The sequence below is a fragment of the Terrapene carolina genome, unplaced genomic scaffold, assembly GCF_002925995.2.
Source record: "Terrapene carolina triunguis isolate 2854851 unplaced genomic scaffold, T_m_triunguis-2.0 Scaffold951, whole genome shotgun sequence".
Classification (NCBI taxonomy): Eukaryota; Metazoa; Chordata; order Testudines; family Emydidae; genus Terrapene; species Terrapene triunguis.
In genome coordinates, this window is record NW_020665302.1 from 2979 (window position 1) to 27509 (window position 24531).

General features: G+C 51.5%; 1 protein-coding gene across 3 annotated transcripts in view; it reads left to right on the forward strand.

Annotated features, from left to right (window-relative positions):
- Positions 1-964: 964 nt before the first annotated feature.
- The window catches only part of THOC5 (THO complex 5), a 30122-nt gene continuing 6555 nt past the window's right edge, over positions 965-24531 (forward strand). Inside the window, exons 1-16 of one of the 3 annotated variants that reach the window (XM_026661220.2) lie at positions 965-1004; positions 2337-2447; positions 3495-3638; positions 4870-4983; positions 6718-6815; positions 7479-7625; positions 10446-10560; positions 11211-11343; positions 14576-14653; positions 15142-15182; positions 17846-17945; positions 20139-20247; positions 22123-22224; positions 22728-22824; positions 23340-23454; positions 24364-24467. In XM_026661220.2, the coding sequence (XP_026517005.1) occupies positions 2352-2447; positions 3495-3638; positions 4870-4983; positions 6718-6815; positions 7479-7625; positions 10446-10560; positions 11211-11343; positions 14576-14653; positions 15142-15182; positions 17846-17945; positions 20139-20247; positions 22123-22224; positions 22728-22824; positions 23340-23454; positions 24364-24467 (1593 nt within the window). In that variant the 5' untranslated portion in view covers positions 965-1004; positions 2337-2351. Of the gene's footprint in view, positions 1005-1207; positions 1421-2336; positions 2448-3494; positions 3639-4869; positions 4984-6717; positions 6816-7478; positions 7626-10445; positions 10561-11210; positions 11344-14575; positions 14654-15141; positions 15183-17845; positions 17946-20138; positions 20248-22122; positions 22225-22727; positions 22825-23339; positions 23455-24363; positions 24468-24531 lie in introns of those variants that run through there. The other 2 variants (XM_026661219.2, XM_026661221.2) reach the window with 2 other exon arrangements.

Here is a 24531-nt window from a genome sequence, read left to right on the forward strand (position 1 = left end):
GAGACAGCATCAGGCAGCCCTGCTGGAGTGCTCCTGCCAGCAACAGTCTGGTGAGTGGATCTCTGGGGAGGTTTGTGGGGGGGCTCTGGGCAGTGAGGGGCTGGGGTGGGGGGTGCTGAGTGGCAAAGGTGCATGAACTATGAGGTTTGCAGGGGTGCTGCAGCACCCCCAGGTTTTACGTGGGACTCCACTCCTGGCCCTGTGCCTGGGGTCCTGGCTGCCAACCCTGGCCCCAGAGGGGTCTCTGGCATGGGGGCTGGGACAATTTTTATAGTGGGGGTGGGGAGGCTGAGAGCCATTGAACCAAACTGTAAACACTGAATATGATGGAAACCACTTCAAGCCAGGGGTGCTCTTTGGGTGTGGGGTGCTGGGCATAGCCTGGGGTCCGTGGGGAGTTGTAGCGGGAGGGGGTGCTGTGGTTTTCAACCTGTGGCCCACATACACTGGGGGCCGCATATGCAGCCCACAATGATCAATAGGTTGGGAACCACTGCTCTAACCCCTGCTATTCCCAGCCCATCAGACGTCAGTGGGGGGGCAGACCCCTCTGCAGCCTGATGGGGTGTGGGCTGGGGGGCAGGTGCTAACCGGCCAGAACCCCCACCCCCCGGTACCATGTCCCATCCCGACAACCCCCGTCTCCTCCTTGAACCCCCTCCGTGTGGGGCAGAGCCGCCCTTGGGGCATTTAGCTGCCTGACCCCCAGGTGCCCCACAAGCGGGGAGCGGACGAGGGGAGACACCCCCACATGCTGCAGATGAGGGGCAGCGACTCGGGATCTCTGGGCTCCAATAGGGGCTTTGGGGCCCCTCCCCCATGTGTATGGGGGGTGGTCTGTGGGTGGAGGGATCTGTCTGTCCCCTTCCCTCCTGCAGCTCCGCCAAGGGCCCCCCGAGGGCGCTATAGCTCGGCGGACGCTCTAGCCCTCGCTGACCGCGGACTCGTCTCCTCCTGCCCGGGCACTTCCGCTCGGAGGCTGGAAGTGGCGGGTCGGGAGGCCGGTGAGTGCCCGGGGCAGCGGGGCGGGGTGTGACGGGGCTTCTCTCTCCAGGTGGCCGGGGGCGCGGTGTGTTTTGGGACCGGGCCCCTTAGGACACTGTGGGGCCCCGCTCTGGGGGGAGCTGTTCTCGCTGCCCCCCCTCCCCCGGCCATTGGAAGGCGCCGCCGTGTGCGGGTCGGGGGCCGGGGGGGAGGTGCTGGCTGGGCGAAGCCCCAAGAGCAGAGACAAGGAATGGGGCGCGGTTGCGGTTCTCACTCCCATCCCCTGTACTGAGGGTGATGGGTTTATCTGCAGCCCCCACAACTGTGCTGAGTTCTTCATGGGACAGATAGAAAGACAAGGCCCCCGAAGAGGTGATGTGCCCAAGCCCGGGGGGAACAGACCTCCGAGAGGGGACGAGGCTCTCGCAGCAATGAGGTCAAGCAGCTGGCTTGAGTTTGGTTACATTTGGGGCTGTTTTTTTGTGGGCAGTGAGGCAGCGGGATTTGAATGAGGACAGGGAATGGCTTGGCAAAGCAAAGCTGGGAGGGCGTTCATGTATAAGGGTATGTCTACGCTACGGGATTAATCCGAATTTAGATAATTCGAATTTGGGAAACAGGTTGTATAAATTCGATTGTGCGCGGCCACACTAAGCACATTAATTCGGTTTTTAACCACATTAATTCGGTGGTGTGCGGCCACACTACCCCATTTATTTTAATCACATTAATTCAGTTGTGTGCGGCCACACTAACCCTAATTCGAATTAACAAAATCGATTTTGGCGCTACTCCGCTCGTCGAGGTGGAGTACAGAAATCGATTTAAAGCGCCCTTTAATTCGAACTAAATGGCTCTGTTGTGTGGACGGGTGAAGGGTTAATTCGAATTAACGCTGCTAAATCCGAATTAATCCCGTAGTGTAGACCAGGCCTAAGACATGGCATGGAAAACAATATCGAGATGACTGTGGGGAAAAGCAGACAAACAAATGAGGCATTGACACATCCTTGGGGGTGGGGATATGATGAGGCTAGGTGGGATAAGCAGATGAGGCAGAGTGCTGGAGGGCCTCAGAAGTGAGTAGGAGAGGTATGACACTGAAATGGGGAGGCAGTGGAAGGACTCAGTGATGTGGGCAGATCATGTGAGGAGTCTCATTTTAGCAGATATACTCTGAGGGGCGTGATGATCAGGACAAGAGTTGTAGTGACTAGGATAGGGAGGGAGGGGTTGGATTACCCTCCCGCTGGTGTACTAGTGCTCTGACAGTAGCTCCAGTTTGTTTCAAAGGAATTGAGGGACTCCTCTTTGGAGACGAGCTATTTCTATATTCCTCTCCTGCTCCACAGCCTGTGAAATAAGAAATGTCGTCTGATTCGAGCAAGAAGAGGAAACCCAAGGTCATCCGCACCGATGGGGCTCCGCAGGAGAGCAAGCGGAGCAGGGCTGACCCTGACCAGGTGGGGTAGGGTGATTATAAGCCTGTGGCAATTCTGCATGCAGATCAGACGCCTGTAGGGCTGGCTGGAATGCAGAAGAAGAGGCTATTGTTCAGCTCACTGCTTTGTTCTGAAAGCTCTTGACATCAGAAAAATATCACCCCTCACATGTACGCTGTATTATAGGGGTGAGCTTTTCAAAAGCACTCAGGGTTGGCCTTACACTACTCTTACTGAAGTCAATGGGAATTTTAGCAACAATTGCCTGTAGCAATTGCCAGCATCCTGAGAAAAGATGGTTTATGACTCTGGGAGCCAGGGTTTGCACCTTGTGCTCTCTGAGCAATTTTTTTGCTGTGTCACAAGTTTGCACTGCCCCCAAAAAGATCTTGGGGTGTTTTAAGAAAAGATTGAGGGGGGATTGGGTGTGGGTGGCAACTAAACTGGAGCCTAGTGCTAACGAACTGTCTTCCATCCTGTCTGATAATTGAAAGAACTTTACTCACTGCTCTTTTTCCTCTCTTGATTGTCAAACTACGTGGGGTTGGAATCGATACTGGTCTCTAGTGACAGTGTGAGAGACAGTCTTAGGCTATGGCTACACTGGCGCTTTACAGCGCTGCAACTTTCTCGCTCAGGGGTGTGAAAAAACACCCCCCTGAGCGCAGCAAGTTACAGCGCTGTAAAGCGCCAGTGTAAATAGTGCCCCAGCGCTGGGAGCCGCGCTCCCAGCCCAGCGCTGTAAACTAATCCCCTCGGGGAGGTGGAGTACCTGCAGCGACCACGCTCGCACTTCAAAGTGCTGCCGTGGGAGCGCTCCCGCGGCAGCGCTTTGGAGTTTCGAGTGTAGCCATGCCCTTAGCTCGCGAGACTTGGAGATCCCCGGTGGAGTTTGCCATACCAGCAATTAGTTAGATCTTCTCAGGATGCATAAAGCTGCTTTAAACTTGGAATGGAGGGAGTGTCAATTTGACCCCACCGGGGGGGGGGGGGGGGGGGGGGGGGGGGCTTTTCAGAGGAGGGCGGGGGGAGTGTTAAGTGCTGCTCTGTATTTCTGGCTCTTTGCAGGATGTGAAGTATTACAGTGAAGAGGCAGAGGTGGAACTCCGAGATCCCAACAAAGACTATGAACTCTACAAGCAAACCTGCCAGGAACTTCAGAGGCTCATGGCAGAAATCCAGGATCTGAAGAGCAAAGGCAGCAAAGACAGTGTAAGAAGAAGCCCCTAGAGTTCTTTCCCCTGAGCATTTTTAAATACCTTTCTGCTGTTCCAGGAAAGCAGTGGGTTTGAAATCCACATGGCATCCTAGCAAGATGCACAAAGGAGGAAGGCGTTTATTACAGTCTCAGCAAAACCAAATAACATATGAGGACTGAATAGCTCAGGAGAGCGGTGTGGGGACAGGAGAGAATTCAGCCCAGGTTATTGATTACCGCTGCCTGATGCCTGTTTGGGGGCCTGTGTGAAGTGAGTTGGTGGGTCTCGTTCAAGTTCCTGCTAGGCAGGTGTTCACATAGCAGGCTGACTCTAATGACTGTTGTTTAGAGAGCGAAGAGCATGGACCTTAACTCACCTCTTGCCCCCACAGGATGGCCACATCAGCTCAGAGTTGAGACATACTGTTAGGGAAAGCGGGCACTGCAGCTGCCTGTGCTGTGGCTGGTCTGTGGCTGAGAGGAGGACTTCAGCCAGGGCTGTCAGGCTAGCAGCTGTCACTACACCTAATACAATGGAAACATGGGTGTGAGTCATTGACTGAAGTCTGTGTACCTCCAGGATAGGGTAGATCCACCTGGTAATAGTCAGGATTGTTTGATGATTGAACCAAAGGGTAAACACACTTGGTCTCTGAAAGGTTTAAATCCCAGTGAAGGATGTCATGAATCCGGCCCCCTGAGCGAAAAAGAGCCCTGTATTGAGCCCATGAGGAATCTTCTGATTCTGATCCCTTCCTGGACTAAGGAAGAGAAACCTACATGTCTATTTCCAGTGAGAGAGAACCTACATGTCTATTTCCAGTGAGCCTGGAAATATGTGGCACCTTAGGAAGTCCTAGAGATATTAACCAGCGTTTCACCTTTGAGAATTGTCTCATAGATTCCAAAGCCAGAAGGGACCATTGTGATCATCCCATCTGACCGCCTGTATAACAGGCTGAAGACCTGTTTCAAAATAATTCCTAGAGCAGAGCTTCTCGAAAAACATCCAATCTTGATTTAAAAATTGTCAGTGATCCACCTCACCCTTGGTAAATTGTTCCATTGGTTTATTACCCTCACTGCCAAAAACGTACGCCTTATTTCCAGGCTCTGCAGATCCCTGCTTGTTCTAGTTACTCCTCCCATGCACAGTAACAAAGTGTCTCTGCAGTGGCAATCTACTCAAACAACAGTTACTAGCGAGTAAACTTCCTTACCCCAGCTCTCCTTCCTACTTGTCAGGCTGTTGCGATAGAAGAGCGTCGGATCCAGAGCTGCATGCACTTCATGACCCTGAAGAAACTCAACCGTTTGGCTCATATTCGACTAAAGAAGGGGAGAGATCAGACCCATGAGGTACAATGGAGGCCAGAGATTGAAAGGGATGCTACCTGGAATGGCAGAGGAGGAGGGGGGCGGGGGGTTACTATCTGGTACCTTAGTGCACACTGGATTAGATCCAAGTGATCTCTGAGTTAGAGTTTTACAGGGAAACTCCACTGAAGTGAAGCAGATAATCTAATAACTAGAATGAATGAAGAAGCAGCAGCACCCTCTTAATGTCTCAGACATGATTTAACAGTCAAGAAGCTGCTATTGATCTGATGTGCAGCAGGGCTGAGAAGAAAATAGTGCCTCGCTCTTGTGTAGAACTTTGCATCCCTAGATCTCAAAGCACTTTACAAAGGAGGTGTATCATTTCCTCCTTGGGCCAGTCAATTCTCCTCCCTGTACAATGGTTACCCAGCAGAGCTGGGTATAGGCCCCAGGGCTCTCAAGCACCAGTCCATGCTGCCCTGCATTTTCTCCCTCCTTTTCTATCTGGAGATCCTGCTTGGAAGTATCCATGTCGGTACAATCAGACCATTCACAGGTCTGGGTTGGAGATAAAGACACAGTGATGGGTGTTCCTGACAAAACTTGACTTACGTTCTTATCAAGTAAATACACAGGTAGTGAGCTAAGAAGCTGTGTTGTTGCTAATCGCTGCAGCCTCTTCCCTACAACTTGGCATGACCTGTCCCTTGCTTCAGCCATGAATCCTTTTTTTTATTTTTAATGTGGAGAATCAAGTTTATTATTCAAATTCCAGATTTCTGCAGGGATCAAAATCCTCTCTCTAGGTATTTCTAATTCACCCATTACCATAGCACCAGTAATTGTCATCTTGATAGTATATCAATGTAGAAGTAACTGGTAAATCCCAAACACTGTGTTTAAGATAAACCCTTATTAATTACTCATAAACCTCCAAGTAAGCTGAGTTGATACCATTGAACTCCTTAGAACAGGGGTCCACAAACTGGTGTACGGCTGGGGCCTGGGCCAGCCCCCACAGAGGGCTGGGAGGAAGTGCCACCCAGCTCCGCTGCTGGCTCCGGCTGCCAGCCCAGCCTCTGCCCCCTTATCCCTGTCTGCACTCCGCCCTGCCCCTCACGGAGCCACAGTCCCTCTTCCGGCCCCGCTCCCGGTGTGTGTATGGGGGAGATGCGGACAGGGGTAAGGGGAGGCGTAAGGTCAAAAGTTTGGGGACCACTGCCTTAGAACCTTCCCAGACTGGCTAGCTCCTGGAACCCTACATACCTGCATGCTTGCTCTAACCCAGTCACTGGTTTCCAATTTGCAAAACTTTTTTGCAGTGAGTAGTGCCCACAGGAATGAAAAGCCTTAGCAGTGTCCTTATAGCAGGCACATAGAGTTACAAAGCCAGCTTCTCTTCTCATCTGGCAGCTTTTGTTTGCAGTAGTTATAGATTCAGAAGGGACCACTGTGATCATCTGGTCTGACCTATCAAACACAGACCGGAGAATTAATTCTTTGAACTAGAGCAGATCTTTTAGAAGAACATCCAATTTGATTTGGTTCTCACCTTGCATGCCCTGATCTCCCCACTAGTAATGATCTCAAGGCCATTTTGTACAGGCTGGTGTCCATGATATCTCCTGGGTTTCACCATGGCCATTCCCTAATATCTGCCATCTCCAAATGGCAGCCCTTGGTCCTTGCCATCTGTTGGGCACGTTGCTCTATTAATTCCGGTTTTATCTGCACTGTGATTTTTACACTCACCTGATCACATTCTTCTTTCAGGCAAAGCAGAAAGTAGACGCCTATCACCTGCAACTCCAGAACCTGTTGTATGAGGTGATGCATCTGCAGAAGGAGATCACCAAATGCCTGGAGTTTAAGTGAGTACAGCAAGAGAGAAGGAGGCTGTAACTTGAGTTGCACGTGTCCAATACAAAGGGGCTTAGGGAACGTGTGATGCCTAGAGTCACAAGGAGAGCCTAGCTCCAGTCTCTGAAAGATCATAAGAATCCTGAATGCAGCCATACTAGGGCTGAGAATCTGGCATGTGATCTGGATATCCTGGAGGTTCCTTGGGCAAGTGGAAGGAGACTGGTGCATAGGGAAGAGTCAGGACAGTCAGGATAAATACTGTGAAGGATTTTGATAGGAATCGTGCTGGTCTAAGGAAGTTTTCTTTGGATTAGTCTCTAAAATGCTTAACTGAACTGCATCAGTGTAGTTATTCCAGAGGCTGCACCTTCCACAGTCACATCTCTGAGCTGATACAAAGTGAGACTGCCCCTCGGCTGACTCCTCAGTAAATCCCAGGAGACACAGCCAGGCAGGGAACATGTGCTGCCAACACCCAGGAAAGGAATGGCCCTGTTCAGATATGAACTGTGTGGGGCCTGTTGCCATTTTGCTCTCTGGAACTGTAGTAATTCATGTTGTAAAGTGGGTCTCATAATTGGGAAACAATGAATGCTGAGGTTGTGAGATTGCTGGTAATGGTGCAGCTCTGCACTGGGATTCCCAGCCTCATCCCGCCTCCATCTCTGCAGGTCAAAACATGAGGAGATTGATCTAGTGAGCGTGGATGAATTTTACAAAGAGGCTCCTCCAGAAATCAGCAAGCCTGACATCACCCTCAATGAGCCCCACCAACAGACCCTGGCCCGCCTCGACTGGGAGCTGGAGCAGCGCAAAAGGTAAGCCAGCGGGCTACCATTCAGATCAGTCCTGTCTCTACCTGGCACCAAGCGTTTGCTGGTGTATACATCACAGCCCAGGAACATGCTTTTTGAAAATAACCAAACGATACAGTAACAACAAAGAGAGGCTACAAAGTCAGTTTAAACTAGTTACTAAAGGACAAATGGCAGATCCCTTTGTAACACACAGATGGGCCTGTCTCTCAGAACTGTTTCTACCGTACAGTAGTTTCTGGTTTATTCCAAACAGTGTCTTGATCCTGTTTCTCAGTTCAGGGAGTCTTCTCTCATGTGACTAATTAAAGGGAGCCGGAGCTATGCCCTGGTCTCTTCCCAGAAGAACAGCACCCATTGTTTTACAGAAGTGGGCTGTAAAGAGTGTAATTCTGCATTTTAAAAGCATAAGAGCTCCCTAGTTCAAATGAGGAAGGGGAGGTGTGTGTTATGAGGGATATAACTATGATGTCATTGATTCAGGCAGCCCCATATAGAGCCGTGCTTTTTAACTAGGGCCACTTGACTTCATTGACTCTGGAAGCTGATTCTTGTAGCAAGGAGTCGGCCAGCAATGCAGCCATGGTGGCAGTGCTTAGATCTGATCAGCTGTGTGCCTGTGAAATCCAGTGTCCTCAAGACTGGCTGTGGAATTGACCTGCAATCCTGTACTAGACGGGGGTGACCTCAGTCTTTTTAGTACAGTGGATCATGCAGCAAACAGACACATGATACTTGGCCTGGCATAAAGAACTACTGGCAAGTCCATGGCTGTGAATTTGTGCTAGTTGCACATATTATATACACCACAAGGTGGCGCCGAGAGCATGCAATTCTTTGTCCGTTGCTGCTTTCCAGTGGGTCATCATTAACGGGCTCAGCCATCACCAATCCTAAATCATCCATCGGTAACCTCAGGAGGAGCATCCTGCCAAAGGATTGCTTTAGTGTCCCACTAAAAATGTCTGCACATTGGAAACCGTCTTTAAAAAGCAAAGAAGAGCTAGGGTGAGGTTTCCCCACAGAAGTGAGTGGAAGGTGTGTGGTTAAATCACTAGTCACCTGTGCAACTCCTAGCCCTAGTGCCTACAGTGTTCATGGTCTCTTTTTCCCTGGCTTGGCAACTCTAATTTGTGGGGTGTAGTCTCTTGAACTAGCTTAAAAGTAGGTTTTATTTATGAGAACTCTTCTGACTGGAAGCTTTGTGGTTTTTCCATTTCTGCCATTCTCCAGCCAGTCACACCCTCCCATAACATCATGTGATATTTATGATATGCTGCTTAGCTAAAGCTGTATTTCTAAGTGAGGGCCTGTGTAAAACTGGCCTTGTGGGGTTCCGTGTTTGTCTCGGCAGTTCCATTCCAAACAGCCTTAGCCTTTCTGTCGAAACTGTTTTTCTGATGGAAAATTGGGTTTTCCACAAAACAGAATTTTTCACAAAACGGCTCTGCTTTCCGTGGGAAACCTCCATTGTTTGGGGTGAAAAACTGAATGCTCAAAAGCTGAAATATTTTGATTCTGAAATGCCACTGCAGTGTGTAGTGAGAGTTGTAGTTTGGCTGCCTCATGCTTCCATTCTTCTCTGTGGGCCAGGCTCCCCAGCTGGACTTCATCTGCCATGATGCAAAACTGCTATGATACATGCCATCCCTCTTCAAGAGTGGAGACCCTGGTACATCCTGGGACATGTAGACTAATCAAGGAGCCTGTATAGGGCAGAATGGTAGCATTGGACACCCAAAGTACAACTCCCATCAGACCCTGCGGTGGCATTTCCAAATCAAAATATTTTGACTTTCAGGCATTCTGTTTTTTGATTGGAAAAAAATCACAGGGGCGAAAGAACCATTTTCTGATCAGCAATTATCCTCAGTTCACAATTAGAAGTGATGAGGGGGGTTTCACCTCTTGGGCTCTGAGAGTCAAGCTGGTCTCTCTCTCATTTATCAGAGCCAGTAGTAAAGGTTCTTTAGGCCAAATAAGTCCCTTAGTCATATGTGAAACCTCATTGTCCTCCACGGGTTTGCACAGCTGCTATTAATAGGCACTTAATAAAAATTAAAAAAACAAAATGTGTCTGATGACAGCACACGATGGAAAAGACTTTCCTGTCGCTGTTTTAGCTCTGCAGGGCTAACAGACCCAATAAAGCAGCATGAATGTACTTTGTCGCTAAAGTCAGCAGTTGAGATGCTAATATGGGAGCAGATCTGGGGAGTAAGGAGGGTCCATTCCTATGTCGTCATTTCTTCAAGTAGAAAAGCGCTTGGAATATGTTGCTGTGTTTACTAAATGGCACATTTACTCTTCAAGTTTCTCAAATAGTTTCTCCTCAGTTTTATTTTCATAGATTCCAAAGCCTGAAGGGACCAGCTAGTCTGGAATGGAGTTTACTACCTGCTTTGGGCTGCTTCCACAGGCAACCCAACTCTGAGAAGATCCACGTGGAGATCCCACCTCAACAGTTCTCTCTTAACAGATGCATGCTCTCTTGAACTCTCTTCAGAGTTCTTTTCAACTTTTCCAGTTTTCCAGCTCTGCTAAGTTTCTTGCTGTTTGTTTTCCCTTTCCCTTGGATTTTAATGAACTCTTCATTTATCACATCACTTCAGAGGCGACAGCAAGGTCAGATATTGATCGAAATAGGCTCTGAAGCAGACTTCAAAGCATAGAGGGACCTATCTCGGTTCCGGAGCCCCTGACAGTGGAATCAGGAGCTCTGGATCCTGAGGTTTAGAAATGCACCAACAGGGAGCAGAGATTCTGATCTGACATCTGTCTCCTTTGTGAACGCAGTGCTGTAAATGAGCTTCTCTTATGCAGGCTGGCGGAGAAGTATAAGGAGTGTCTGGCCAACAAGGAGAAGATCCTGAAGGAGATAGAAGTGAAGAAGGAATATCTGAGCAGCCTCCAGCCCCGGCTCAACAGCATCATGCAGGTACTTCCTGAGCTTAACCCAGCACTCCTCTTTGCCTGGGAGACTGGCCGCTTGCAGTGAGAGTCTGTGTGTTTCCTGCTAGGTGGATCAGAAACCCTTTGTGCTGGCCCTTGCCTGTCTGCCCTCTAACCCTCAGTTGTTGGGGGGTAGATGGTGGGGGGACAGGCTTTCTAAATCCACAGAAAGGGAGATTCAGAGCACTGGGAGCATGGGGACTGAGGCTGTTGGGAGGCATTGGAACTACTTCCTGCTCCTTTACCTGCGCTTCCAGATCCTCACAGGGCGAGGATTTCCTGTGCAATCTCATTGTGCAGCGGCCTCTGCCAAGGTGCTGGCAGAAGACTCGTTAGATGGGACCTTCCATGGAGAGCAATTGTAGCTTCTTCCCCTTGCATCAGACTTGGCTGGGAAGAGCAGGTGAAGGAAGTGGGTTCTCTCCCATCTGCAGAGCCATTAGTCCTCCCCCTGTTATCTCTGGTGGCTGCTGCCGCTGAGCACCTCAAGGTGTTCTCTGTCCAGAGGGTTGTGTGTGCTCCTGGCACAGGTTCCGGGTCTCCTGCACTGCAGCATAGAGCACAAAGCACTCGGTGACTGGGCTGGTGTGCAAACAATTGCAGTGCTAATCGTGCGTGTGATTTGTGTCCCACCAGGCCTCCCTCCCTGTCCAAGAGTATCTCTTCATGCCTTTCGACCAGGCACATAAGCAGTACGAGACGGCTAGACACTTGCCACCACCTCTCTATGTTCTCTTTGTCCAAGCCAATGCCTATGGGCAGGCCTGTGGTGAGTATCAATGGCGGGGGAGTGGGGGTAAGGCAGTGAAAACAGCCTTCATCTGTGTCATTGAAAGCTGTGATCTGAGGGGAGCAGGGAGTCCATCCCCCATGGGCCAAATTTCACAGCTGCCTGCAGAAAACCCTGCTGTTGCAAGACTTGCGGATGACTCTGCTTCATCCGATCCACTCTGCCTCCGCTGCTTCTGCACGCCCTGTGTGGCTCCTCCACTGCTGCTCTTGGAGCCCGCTTGGGAGCAGCCACAACCTGGGAGCCAGCCTGATGAAGCAGCATCATCTGAGAACCTAATTTGTTTGGCTGCTGTGGCTGAATCCCTCGCCCCCTCCCTCCCACGCCCCTCCTTTGAGAGCTCTTTTCGAACCTCTGCCCCCTCCATCCCTGCTGGCCCACTCAAGGTGATCAGGGATTGTGGGCACTGCTGCAGTGACGGCTTTAAAGCCAGCAGCCAACTCAGATATGCCACGTCAACAGCCCCCACAGTAGTATGGCATTGGCACTTGGCACTCCTGCCTGTTGGGCTGTCATGATCCAGGACCATTCAGAAAGGGCTGTCGAAGGCCATGTCTGCGCTGTTGGGACAACAGCGGCGTAGCTATGTTGGTGGAGCTATGCAGCCATACCCCCGTGATGGAAGGGGTGTTTCCATCGGTCTCAGCACTCCAGCGCCCCCAAGCAATGGAAGCATTCTTCTGTCAGCCTAGCTGTGTCTACACCGTGGGTTAGGTCAACATAGCTACGGCGCTCGGAGGGGTGGGTTTTTCACACGCCGAACGATGTAGCAGCCTGGACCAGGCCTTACTGCTTGCTGGGTACGGCTTGGGAGATCAGCTCCTGCGTGGCTTCCTCTAGTGGGACAAAGCCCGTAACTTGCCAGGGAGATGTGGTCCAGGGCAGAGCCTTGAAATTGACATGGCTCCCATCCCTTGTGTGGCTCGTGTGCAGTAAGGAGGCAATCCAACCCCTCAACTTACGAGAGGCTGAGGGAACTGGGGTCATTTAGTCTGCAGAAGAGAAGAGTGAGGGGGGGGGATTTGATAACAGCCTTCAACTACCTGAAGGGGGGTTCCAAAGAGGATGGATCTAGACTGTTCTCAGTGGTAGCAGATGACAGAACAAGGAGTAATGGTCTCAAGTTGCAGTGGGGGAGGTTTAGGTTGGATATTAGGAAACACTGTTTCACGAGGAGGGTGGTGAAGCACTGGAATGGGTTACCTAGGGAGGTGGCGGAATCTCCTTCCTTAGAGGCCTGGCTTGACAAAGCCCTGGCTGGGATGATTTAGTTGGGAATTGGTCCTGCTTTGAACAGGGGGTTGGACTAGATGACATCCTGAGGTCCCTTCCAACCCTAATATTCTATGATTCTAAGTCCTCTGTCAAAGCACATGGGTTGGCAGCTCCCAGGAGAGCCCAGGCTAATGCCCTCTGTGCTGACTGTGCCTCAGTGTGCTCCTGTAACTTCATCTGCCGGTCAAGGGGCCCCCTTCCTTGCCCTGCAAATTCACTGTTGCTGAGACCTGTTTAACTGTCATCTGCTTCTCAACACATACAGCCAGGGGATAGCACTTCTTTTCATCACTCTTCCTCTCCCTTCTGCCCCTCTCTCCCTCCCCTCTGTCCCGTCCTTTTCTGGCCCACCCCATTAGCTAACATGAAACCCTCCTCCCAGCCCCTCAGGCAGGATGAGTACCTTTCTTTCCTTGCATCTGAGACCTGCCAGAAGCCTCCTTTGTAGCAGAAGATGGTTGTTTTTAAAATAGCCAAATCCCCGCCCCCCGGGTTTAGAGCTTCCTAGAGCCCCGACAGGGCCCAGCGTAGAACCCCAGTGTGTGGCCCCTCTAATTCTCTGTGCAGTGCTTGCATACTGTGGTGATTGACACCCTGGAAACCCCTAAACCAATCCCACAGCTGAGCTCCTGGGGCTGAGACTCCTTAGGGATTGCCAGGCTAGATTGGACCCGAGGCCAATCCACTCCAGCGTCCTGTCTCCGAGAGTGGCGAGCACCATATGCTTCAGGGGAAGGTGTAAGAAGCCTGCAGTAGCAGATGTGGGATAATGGGCTCCCATATTAAGTCTCAACCTGATCTCTAATAGTTAGTTTTGGGTGCCTCAGGACACATCATTAATATAACTGGGTATTCTTGTTATCCGTATACATGACCAGTCCTTTTTTTCTTGTCCACTGTCTGTAGTGGGCCACTCTCTTACCACTTCGAAAGTTATTTTTCCTCCCTTGGTATCCTGCTGTTAATTGATTTCTCTCGTTAGACTGACCTCACACTTGGTAAAGCACCCCCATCCTTTCATGTATTTATACCTGTTCCTGTATTTTTCACTTCATGCATCTGATGAAGTGGGTTCTAGCCCACGAAAGCTTATGCCCAGATAAATTTGTTAGTCTCTAAGGTGCCACAAGGACTCCTCGTTGTCCTTTTTTAGACTCTTGCAAAGTTCTTGGCCTCAACAACTTCAGTGGCAGTGAGTTCCATAGTCTTAATTAAATGTGTGAAAAAGGATGTCCTTTGATCAGTTTTGAATTGTTCTTTTTACTCCTTCCAATTGCTGACATGCAGAGATGTGCATGCCAAATGCTGCTGACCAGCTTTCATCTCTAGTTCTTCTTTCTTCTTGTGATGTTTCAGTTGAGGCTCCTCAGCCCAGATGCAGTTACCTGCTACAGCGATGAGCCTGGTAAAAATGCCTTGATGGGTGTTGCATTGCACAAAATCCATTTAAAGCAGGATCACAACCCATCTGGCATTTTGCCCCTGACATAGGGGATACCAGCATTTGGGGAATGGGGCGTATCGATGGAGGGTAATGCGAAACAATAATCGGAGTGGGAAATTTGTGATCCCCCTCGCACCACAATGTCACTAGAGTGTCTGGGTGTCATTACTGCTGTTCCACCTGAGGAGAGGTGCACAAAGCATTGGATGGGAGGGTGATGTCACCACAGCTCTGGAGAATGCTTACAAACAAAATGTCTTACACTGTGCCGCCGAGATGCCAGTGACGCTGCAGGTTCAGATCAGCTGCCCACTGGGCACTGAATCTGCCTGTTGCGAGTGGGGAAGAGGCTACATAAGTAACTTGACAAACTCCTTGGCATCCTTGCTTCCAAGCTTGATGCCTCTCTAGGTGGCCAGCAGCAGCAACCTTCCCTTTAACTGCCTGGCTTCCTACCTCAAGATGTGCTGAATGGCGCTTTGCCCTCCACAGATAAGAAGCTGGCTGTGGCAATTGAAGGGAGTGTGGAAGAAGCCAAAGCCCTCTACAAGCCACCAGAGGACTCCCAAGGTAAGTTATAACTTGATATCCCCACCTGCCTGCCTTGGCCCAGCCTGGGGGGCTGAAAGCTGATACTGGTGCGGGGGGTGGTGGAAGGATCCGAGGAGCAGTGTTGTCCCTTGGGCAGGGCTTAACTAGCTCTATAGGTTATATCTGTGCAGTGGTTGCTTAACTAGCCTTGGCTCCTCCCTCACACCCGACTCACCCTCCTGGAGAGACCGGCTGCCGGGTGTTAGGAAGAGTCCCTCCAGCACTGCCCAGTTGCACACTGTAGTGTAGAGGCTGTAAAGGGGCCAAACGGTATGTAACACACCGAGGGCCTCAGCTGTGCTAAGTGCCCCTTTGTGGGGCGCCGGTGTCTCCCCAGGCAGTGCTGGGGTAGTGGGTCCCTGGGGCATGCGGTGCCAGGGTACCTCCTTGTCACCGTGATGTTTGGACAGTCTCTCAAATGGATCCCTGCGCATGGCTGTTGCTTATCCCTCTGTTTGAATGTGCAGATGACGAGAGTGATTCTGATGCTGAAGAGGAGCAGACCACGGTAAGGGACTAGCACAGCCCCAATATTGAAATCCTGGGGTCTACTCTCACCTCACGTGGGTGGACCCACCTCTGTTTCTGCCAGCGAAGCATTAGATAATGCTTAGAGTGGGGGGCTGAGTCGGGGCCGGGGCTTCTCTTCCCTGATCTGCCGCTGATCCAACGTGTGACCTTGAGCAAGTCACTTCTCCTCTGGGCCTCAACGTGCCAATCTGTAAAATAGGACCGACGATGCCTCCTGTCACAGATCCACAGGGTCTACTCCAGGGATGGCCAGCCTGAGCCTTAGAAGGAACCAAAATTTACCAATGTACATTGCTAAAGAGCCACAGTAACACGTCACAGCAGCTCCCCCACCCCGCTCCCAGCGCCTCCCACCCACCGGCAGCCCTGCCGATCAGCTGTTTCGTGGCATGCAGGAGGCTCGGGGGGTGGGGGAGGAGTGAGGCCACGGCAGGCTCGGGAGGGGGTGGAAAGGGGAGGAGTGGGTGCAGGGCCAGGGGTTGAGCAGTGAGCGCTCCCCAGCACACTGGAAAGTTGGCACCTGTAGCTCCAGCCCCAGAGTCGGTGTCTAGACAAGGAGCCGCATATTAACCTCTGAAGAGCCGCATGTGGCTCCGGAGCCCCAGGTTGGCCACCCCTGGTCTAGTCCATGCCCAGCCTGTAACCAGTCCCTTGGGAGTGACCCCTTTAGTGCACTGGGCCCCAAGGACTTACACTGTGCTCCTAGAGTATCTGCAGTGCCACCAGGCAGCCTTTCCAAACCAAGGTAATGATTTCTTAGTCTCCTGGCCTCCAGAATCGGAAAGTCCTTTGGTTAGCATGGAGCGCGGAGGGCTGATTTAAATCAGCAGTGTAAATCGTGATTTAAATCACCCAGTGGAAAACCTCATTTATATAATTGATTTTAATCAGCTTTTCCATTTGTACTTCAGTGATTTTTTTATGAAGAAAAGTGCAACTTTATTGGTTGATTATAACCATTAAAACATGTTGATTTACAACTAAATAGAACCTGTACACTAGATTTGGTATATCTTTTTGTTATCTTGGGGGATAAACTAACTATATAAATTTATTTAAGTAATTATATAGCTTAATAGTTTCAAATTCTTGTTAATTGTACAAGGGTGAATGACATTGCTTATTTACTAGGTAATTCGCTTTTTGCGCCTGATTTGTGTCAAATTTCATTAAGGTGGTAACAGGAATTTAATTAAACACACAGAACAGCATTATAAGATTTATTTTTATTATACAAACCAACTTTTAAATGTTTTGGATACATAAACTTCTTATCAAAACATGTTTCACATTTACAACTCAATAGGGATTCATTGTAGTCTGTGAATTATTTGATTATTTCAGGTCAGCCAGGAAAAATTTTCAAACATGCTGATAGGAAAGTGACTTGAGTTTAAGTTCCTACTCACCTCAGTCTCATAAAAAGGAGAGACCGTTTCCTACGTTACTTGGGCTGTCCTTCAGACTTTCAAAACTAGTAGAGTTCATTCCCTCCCTCCCTCCCTCCCTGTTTTTATTCCTTTTAAACCGGTTTACAAGAAAAAACTTACTGTGATTGGAATAACATCAAAAAGAATCGGATTTCAAATAAAATCTAATTTCTTAATTTTTTTTTTCTTTTTTCAAATAAAACCTCACTGATTTTTCTCTGCCCTGGTGTGGAGAGGCAAAGGTTGGGATAGAATTCACCCTGGCCAGCACTGCCATCTGTCCCTTTCTCCTGAGTCCCTGGGGTCCTTCTGGCTCCAGAGTCAAGCTCTTAGCTCCCTGCCACCTTTCCCCTTTGTTCTCCAGCTCCAGGCCTTTGCTCTGCTTCTCCCTGCAAGGGGGATCTGCTTCCTCTTGGCTGTGGGTTGCTAGGTGTGAATGTCCTGGCTATTGGGGTTCCCTTTGCCTTTCCGGATCCTCCATTGATATGGGTCAGTTTCAGCCAGTCCTGACACACCCATTTACACCCGCCCCACACACACACACACAGTTACATGGCCCAACACCTCCTGTCCCCTGCTCTGCCCCATGAACAGCTTTTTAACCCTTTATATTCCGTGCATAGCAATGCAAAGCTTGGGGGAAACTGAGGCATACAGAGGAATCATAAAAATATTACCAAAATTCTCACTTTGTCACACCTCCCAAGGAGGGGATGTGAGGGTTAATGTTCTCAGAGCCCTTTTCGTTTTCAATCCGTTTTCAAAGGCAATGGGAGTTGAGCACCGAACTGCCCTAAGTGCCTTTGAAAACCTTCTCCTAGGAGGTTTGCATGACTGGGCTCTGTATGCCAGGCATAGGGTTCAGGTTCTTAGTGCTTTGGGAGAAGGTGCACACACAGTACGGGCAGTCAGACGTGCAGATGCTATCGAAGAGAGCACTCAGCAGCTCCTGAGATCTGAGATCCCCGATTACCCTTTGTGAACTTGGCAAATCACAGCTCTGTGCCTCAGTTTCCCTATCTGTAAATTCCCTACCTGGCGTCCAGGATGCTGCATGGAGTAGTTATAATTAAGTTACTGTGTGAGTGCTAAGCATTGTTTTGCCTGCAAAAGACAGAAGCTTACCCCATTTGCCATGAGCACGTCGCCATGGGGTGGGAAGAATGTGACATGTTTTCAGGCGCTGTGATTTTGCTCTCCACTGCTGCAGAAGCGTCGCCGCCCCACGCTGGGTGTGCAGCTGGATGACAAGCGCAAGGAGATGCTGAAGAGGCACCCTCTGTCTGTTACCATTGACCTCAAGTGCAAAGGTACAAGGGCATTAGACATCGAGAGTCGGGTTCTGATCTCAGTGTAAATCCATTGACTTCAGTGAGCCATTGGATGTACACCTGTGCTTGTGAGATCAGAATGTGGCCTTCAGAGTCAAGTTTCAAAGATCCACCTTTCTGAGTAGCTGGGGGGGAGTCACACAAGAGTCCCCCCTGTGTGACTGAACAATGATCTTCATGGCAGGTCGGCCCAGAGTGAGCCAAACCATTCCATGTAGGCGGTGGGGGACAGACAGGAGAGACCAGTGCCCTGGCCTCCCAAACAAAAGGGCAAGTGAACTCAAACTGTGTTACTGGTGGAGTTGCCAGAGCACCCTGGCGCAGCTGTTCTGGGGAGGGAAACTTGTCTGGCTTCCTACTGTATGGTATTCTCATGCCCTCTGGATGGGCCAGGGTGTTTGGTCCTCAGTAGTCTCTAGGCAGTTCTTTGCTTCTCTGCTCTCGGGCACAGGGTTTTATCTGTCGGTTCTGAGAACATAGAGCCATTGGTGCAAAAATCAGGGCCCTCTGGCTGTGCCCTTTGGCCTCTGCACCAGCAGCTCTGCGCTCCTAGGCTCGCGTGGAAGCACTTGGCTCTGCCTCCTCCAGCAGAAACTCCTCTGCATGGGGCTTGGCACCCTGCAACACCAGAATTCAGGAGCTTCTGCTTCTGCAGCACTGTGTTAGTCTCACAGGTTGCCAAGGCCACCTCTGAGGGGAACCACGCCCTGCAGTTGGTACGTCCTAGCACCGGACAGCGGCTGTGCTGGCGCAGGCATTTCAGATGGCACCTCTGTGCCATTTCCAGATGTGGCAGTGCTTGTCCTGTTGGCATGAGGGGCCAGGGAGGCGGGGGTTCCTTGGCCATGTGTTGCACTCTTCTCCCATATGTAGGATTCCCAGGGTAGCAGTATGTAGTGTGACAAAGTTCTGTCCTTGACTCTGTGGGTCCTGCGTTTCCTGACGGATTTTGCTAACCTCAGAGGCTCACTGTGACCCCCACATGGCCCTTCTCTTTCTAGAGGCAAGGGTCACAGTCTACTGAGCAATTTTCATCATAAGCCAGCAAGGGAGGTGAGGAGAAACAACCCTCCCTCGTACAGTCTCTGTTGTCTCCCAGTATCAGTGATTAATCAGGGAGGGGAGGGGGGAGCCCGGGCCCGCCCTCTACTCCAGGCTCCAGCCCAGGGACCCTAAAATTAGCAGCTATGAAAGCTGACTTTTGGGAAATAGGACGTGTACAATTCCCTGGGCTACTTCCCCACAGCAGCCCCCACTCAATATCTTCTTCACAATTACCTCAGGGTCTCCTTCCTTGCACCTGATATGGATTCGTACTACTTCGTTCCTCCAACAGCACAGCTCCCTCCTATAGCTCCTGACACCCACACCGCACTGACTAACTCAGAGGCTTTTAACTAGTTCCAGCCAGTCCTTGATTGGCTTCAGGTGTCCCAATCAATCTAGCGGTCTCCACTGCCTTCTAAAAGGATCTTAATTGGCCCCAGGTGTCTTGATTAACCTGGAGCAATTGCCATTTGGTTACCATGGTACCAGGGATTTGTTTAGCCTGGGGCTAACGTACCTGGTCCTCACTACTTTACTGTAGCCATCTGGCCTTGCCCCATCACAGTAGGGCCTACAGCTGTCCAGTCTCAGGCTCTGGATCTTGTCCTGTCCCACAAGCCAAGCAGGATCAGGCTGGTCAGTACTTGGCTGGGAAAGCGGTGCTGGGAGTTCAGCAAGGGGCGCACTTTGCTTTGAGCCAGCATTGCCCCAGCGCTCTGGCCTGAGGCTAGGGGATCAAACTCTCTTTCAGAGGAGACCTAGAACCAAAGTCCTTATTCAGGATCCTCAGCACATCTCGTTAGAGAAGGGGTATTAACCCCAGTGGCCTGGCCAGATCCCAGGGTGGGATATTATATGCTGCCCCTGCACTTTCAGTTCACTTCGATCACTAACTCCCTTATCTCAAATTTCCTTCCCCTGATTTCTAGCTTATAATTGTACATAGTTTCCCCCATTTGGTGTCAGTGTCTACATCTGGCCAGAGTCAGCAGCCACATGAGCCAGTGAAAGCGTTATGGGGTTTGTGCTCCTCCTGATTGTTTTCTTCCTTTCTTCTCTGCCCTGCTCCATCATCCCCACAAATGGCTTTTCTTTCCCATGCCCATCGCCAATGTCACCGCACAGACGACAGCGTGCTCCACCTGATCTTCTTCTACCTGATGAACCTCAATGTCATGACGGTGAAAACCAAGGTGACCACTGCTACGGAGATGACCACGCCCATCAGCGCTGGGTAAGCCGAGTCCACGGAGGTGTCAAGGCCAAGTCTGTTCCCAGTCCTGCATTGGGGATGGAATTTGTCTGGCATTGATCTCACCACAGAGGAGCTGCTGTCCTCAGCGTTTTCTGTTCAAAGTGACCCTCAAATATCTCATGCCAAGCAGCCCACGTGACAGAGGCTTGACTGGCGTTGAGCATGGCAGAGGGCTTAGCAGGACTCCTTCCCCCGACCTAAAAAGCAGCAGCGGGGCTGAGAATTGTCAGGATGTGCCTCGCTCCTCTCTTCCCCGGCTGAAAAGTTACAAGCTACTTTCAGTTGAAATGCTGCCTGCATTTCTCCTCCTGCCTCGGCTTGAGCAGCCCAGCAGAGCTTGGACCTGGTGGCTTTATCTCAGCCTTCCCTGCATGAGGCGACTACCAGCAGGGAGAGCTGTAGACTTGAAAATCCTCCTGAACGAGGCAGTTGGCCGCATTGCTCATGCAGCGTCCTTTCCTTCAGCAAGGGGGACCCGTCCCGCAGCCCTTTGTCGGCCAGCCGCTAGGGTGATGCAGCTGTTCATTCAGCTGCAGTTCGGGGGAGGTTGGGGCGGGGCCTGGTGCAGAGACAGAGTCCTTCTCTAATCTGATTTATCCCCTGCAGTGAGACTGAGGGATCAGGGTAAAGGGAGATGGTCATGTGGATTTGATCATTGGGAAAACAAATCTGCTCCCCTTGGAGTGCGGCGTGTCTGCTGCTTCAGCCAGCGGGCCCAGATTAATAGGTTAGCGCCCAGTCAGAGGAGGAGCTGGGGCATCTCATCTGCTTGTCGCATTTAATTACCATCTTGCAGATGAATAGTTTCCTTCCCTTCCCCAGGCCTGTGTCTGGCACTCTCCCTCCACCTCCTTGTTCTGCGGGTCACCTTGTCTCAAGAGCCGTGGATAATGCCTTCTGCCGGAGAACCCATCCAAGTTTGATTAGTGTGAGAACTGGGCTGAAACTGCAGCTGCAGAAACCTGCCCTGCACATTAATTCAGCAGAAAATACCCAGTTCTGAAGGAGCTCCAGGGATGAGATGGGAAGTGGGGGCTGCTTGTCTGTGCACCTCATAGCGTGAGCTTCTACGTGGCAGTGGACAGGCCCCCTGGCTTGGAGAGCTTTCTCCATGGCAGTGCACCCTTGCTGGTCAGGGGCAGGGAAGAGGGGTGTTCTTGCACGGCAGGGCCCCCCCTTGCCAGCTGGGGGAAGGAGGGGTTCCTGTGCAGCAAATGGAGTCTTAGCCTGCAGACTCTCCCAGCTCAGTCCTTTGTCGCCTGCAGCTGCCCTTCATCAACTTGCCTCTCCACCTCAGGGCCCCGTGTGCTTTGCAGCGAGCCGGCCCTGTGTTCTGCAGCAGGGGTCCTGTGCCCCTCGGGGCGTGGTGCAGATTCTGTGGCGAGTGCCGACACCTTTCAAACAAGATTTCTGTGGCATGGTGTGTTCAGCCAGCTGCCCCTCTTGTCTGCGGGGAGATTAGTAGCAATTTCTTTTACACCAGCCCTGCAGTTTGTTTTCAGCAGGCCACAGGTTGGCCATCTTTAGGTTTCAGAGTCAACCCATTCAGGTGGCTTGGCGTAGCTTGCCCCTCTCAGCTGCTCCTCCAGGTTCCCGCAAACTCAGCCCATCAGTGCATCAATTTACACGTGGGTCGTGTTTTCACAGTTATCGCTACAGCCGGGCAGGGGAGACAGCTTCCAGGAAAAGGAGATTCTGGATCCCAGTTCTACAGCCAGGGGGGAAATCCGTGGCTGTGGGGCCCTGCTTGAAATGCACTTCGTCCATGGCCAGTGCACTCTGCTCTTAATAATCCCGAAGAGCACTGTCATTTTGGAAACGGTGTGGCTGACTTTAGGCTTCCCTCTCCCCCAGAGATCTGCTGTCTCCAGGCTCCCTGCTGAACTGCCTGTATCCTGGGGATCATGGGAAGAGAACTCCAAATCCAGCCAACCAGTTCCAGTTCGATAAAGTCGGGTGAGTTGGCTGTACATCCGCCCCTGCCCTTTGTCATGTCCAGCGCCGCCCATGGAGGCCAGTCAGGCAGGACAGCCTAGAGCAGGAGACCAGGGTGCTTGCGTCGCTCCCATCATGACGTGCCACCTAAAGGGCTTCTCTCGCCAGTGTGCGCTCTGGGGAAGCTTTCTAGCCCAGGACGGCTGGGGCAGCCAGGCCAAATGGCAATACCCTACACTCAGGCTGGGCTGCTGCTTCCGGAACAGCTGGGTGATATGGTGGCTCTCTATAATGGAAGCCTTGTTTAGCTGGGAAAAGAACTCGGATACCTGGAGTTCGGGACTCAGATGCCTGCCCGTTTGGGGTGTGCATGGCTGCATCAGGAGCCGGAGTCATACTATTGGTCAGTGTCGGGGAGATGGGTCTGTCTGCTGCTTCAGGCACTCCAGGTCTGGCTTTCACACATCGGGGAGACCCCCCTCTGTCCTGCGTGGCATTGCGATATTTTCCTTTTGTCTCCTAAGCATCCTGACCCTGAGTGATTACGTGACAGACCTGGGGCACCCCTACGTGTGGGTGCAGAAGCTGGGTGGCCTGCATTTCCCCAAAGATCAGCCTCAGGTATGTCTGAGGCACAAGCCCTGGCGACAGAAGGTGTTTCCTGAGGCCCTGCCAGGCTGTCATCCCCTCTGCTCTGCCAGGTGGCTGCTTCTCACACTTGGGATCTGAAGTCAACGGGTGCCATTCTTTTAGGCTCCAACGCCAGGTGCAGCCAGCTTTGGTGGCTACTGCAGGATCACGTGGCAGTCACTCCTGAGCTCAGCTTTAGGGGCTGAATTGCGGCAGGGACAGGCTGGTGTTTCCACAGTCGGGCTCGGCCATGGCCCAGCCTTGTTGGTTTGGTGGGAGCCAAATCTAGCTCCTCTTCCCAAGTGGGAGTTAGTTTCCTTCGGGCTAATTAGATGGAGGGGGATGGGCATGTTCCAGAGAGTAACCAGAGGGAAATGTATTTTCCCAGTGTGCTGTGCACTGTGGGATACTATGCTCAAGGAATTCCAACACAACCAGCTGTCGGCCCCTGCTAGTGGGTGAGGAAGGAAATCCAGGCTCTAGGTCACAGTCCTCCCTGTCCGCAGCCCACAGTGACCGCAGATAACTCGCTGAGTGCCAGCCACATGGAGATGACTATGAAGTTGCTCAAGACGAGGCTGCAGTCCCGCCTGGCTCTCCACAAGCAGTTTGCTTCACTTGGTAAGGACACCACATCCTCCCAGTGATCTCCCTCCTCCCCTGAGCATAGAACACTGGCCATCAGAGCAGGGTTGTCCGTTTGAATCCTGTTAGAAGAGGTGACAGTAACGTTTCCTTGAAGGGATTCCATGGCTCTCCGCCGGCAGAACTGCCATGTTCCCTTGTCCTTTCCGCAGACACAGTGCACAGCTCCTGCTTTCAGAACAGGAAAGTGAAACTCTGGTTCCTGCAGTGATAGTCTCTGACCCCCCCTTGTTGGAGTTCTGCTTACAGTGGCTCTGTACAAATGGCCCCGTGGGTGTCTCCTGGTGGCCAGATCAAACTCCCCGTATACCCAGTGGAAGGTTGGTCTAACTGGCCAGTGGTGCAAGTTCCACCTGGCTTCAGAAAGTCCAGCTGTTCTTTCTGTCTTTGGTGCTGTCACCAGCCGTGAAGGCTCTGCAGATCGAGTGTAGCTGGCAGTTTTACTGATAATGTGTGAGGAAGGTTTTGCTTCAGCTCGCTTGCTCCCAGCAGCTGGATTGGGCTGCGTTCACTCTGCCCTCTAACACCATGCTGGGAATCAGTTGGGCACGTGGAGGGAGCTGAGTTGCTCCCCTCACAGCCTGCACTTTGCTGAAGTTTCTCCCGTCCATGTGCAGACCTGCCCCACCCTGCCCAGCCTGTGGGCTCTGGAGGGATCACGGCACAGGCTGGTGAGCTGCCGGATGCTCTCGCACATCCCTCTATTCAGTGTCTGTAGACATCAACTTCAACTAAAGAGGCCCATGGACTCCACATTTGACTGTACCTGAGCTTCTCCCCTCCCAGCCCCCCGGTTCTGTCTTGATTGTCCCAGACAGTGGTAGTGGGGTTTGATCCTGCCGATGAGGTTCAGTGCTGCTCAGCTGGCTTTGTCGTTGCTTTCAGAGCATGGCATCGTGCCGGTCTCCAGTGAGTGCCAGCATCTCTTCCCTTCCAAGGTCGTGTCGCGCTTGGTGAAGTGGGCTGCGCTCCCCTACGAGGATTACCTGGTAGGTGCAGCGCCAGAGCAGGGGACCGGCTTCAGCTCCCCACGCTCCCCGTTCCCCATGGCAG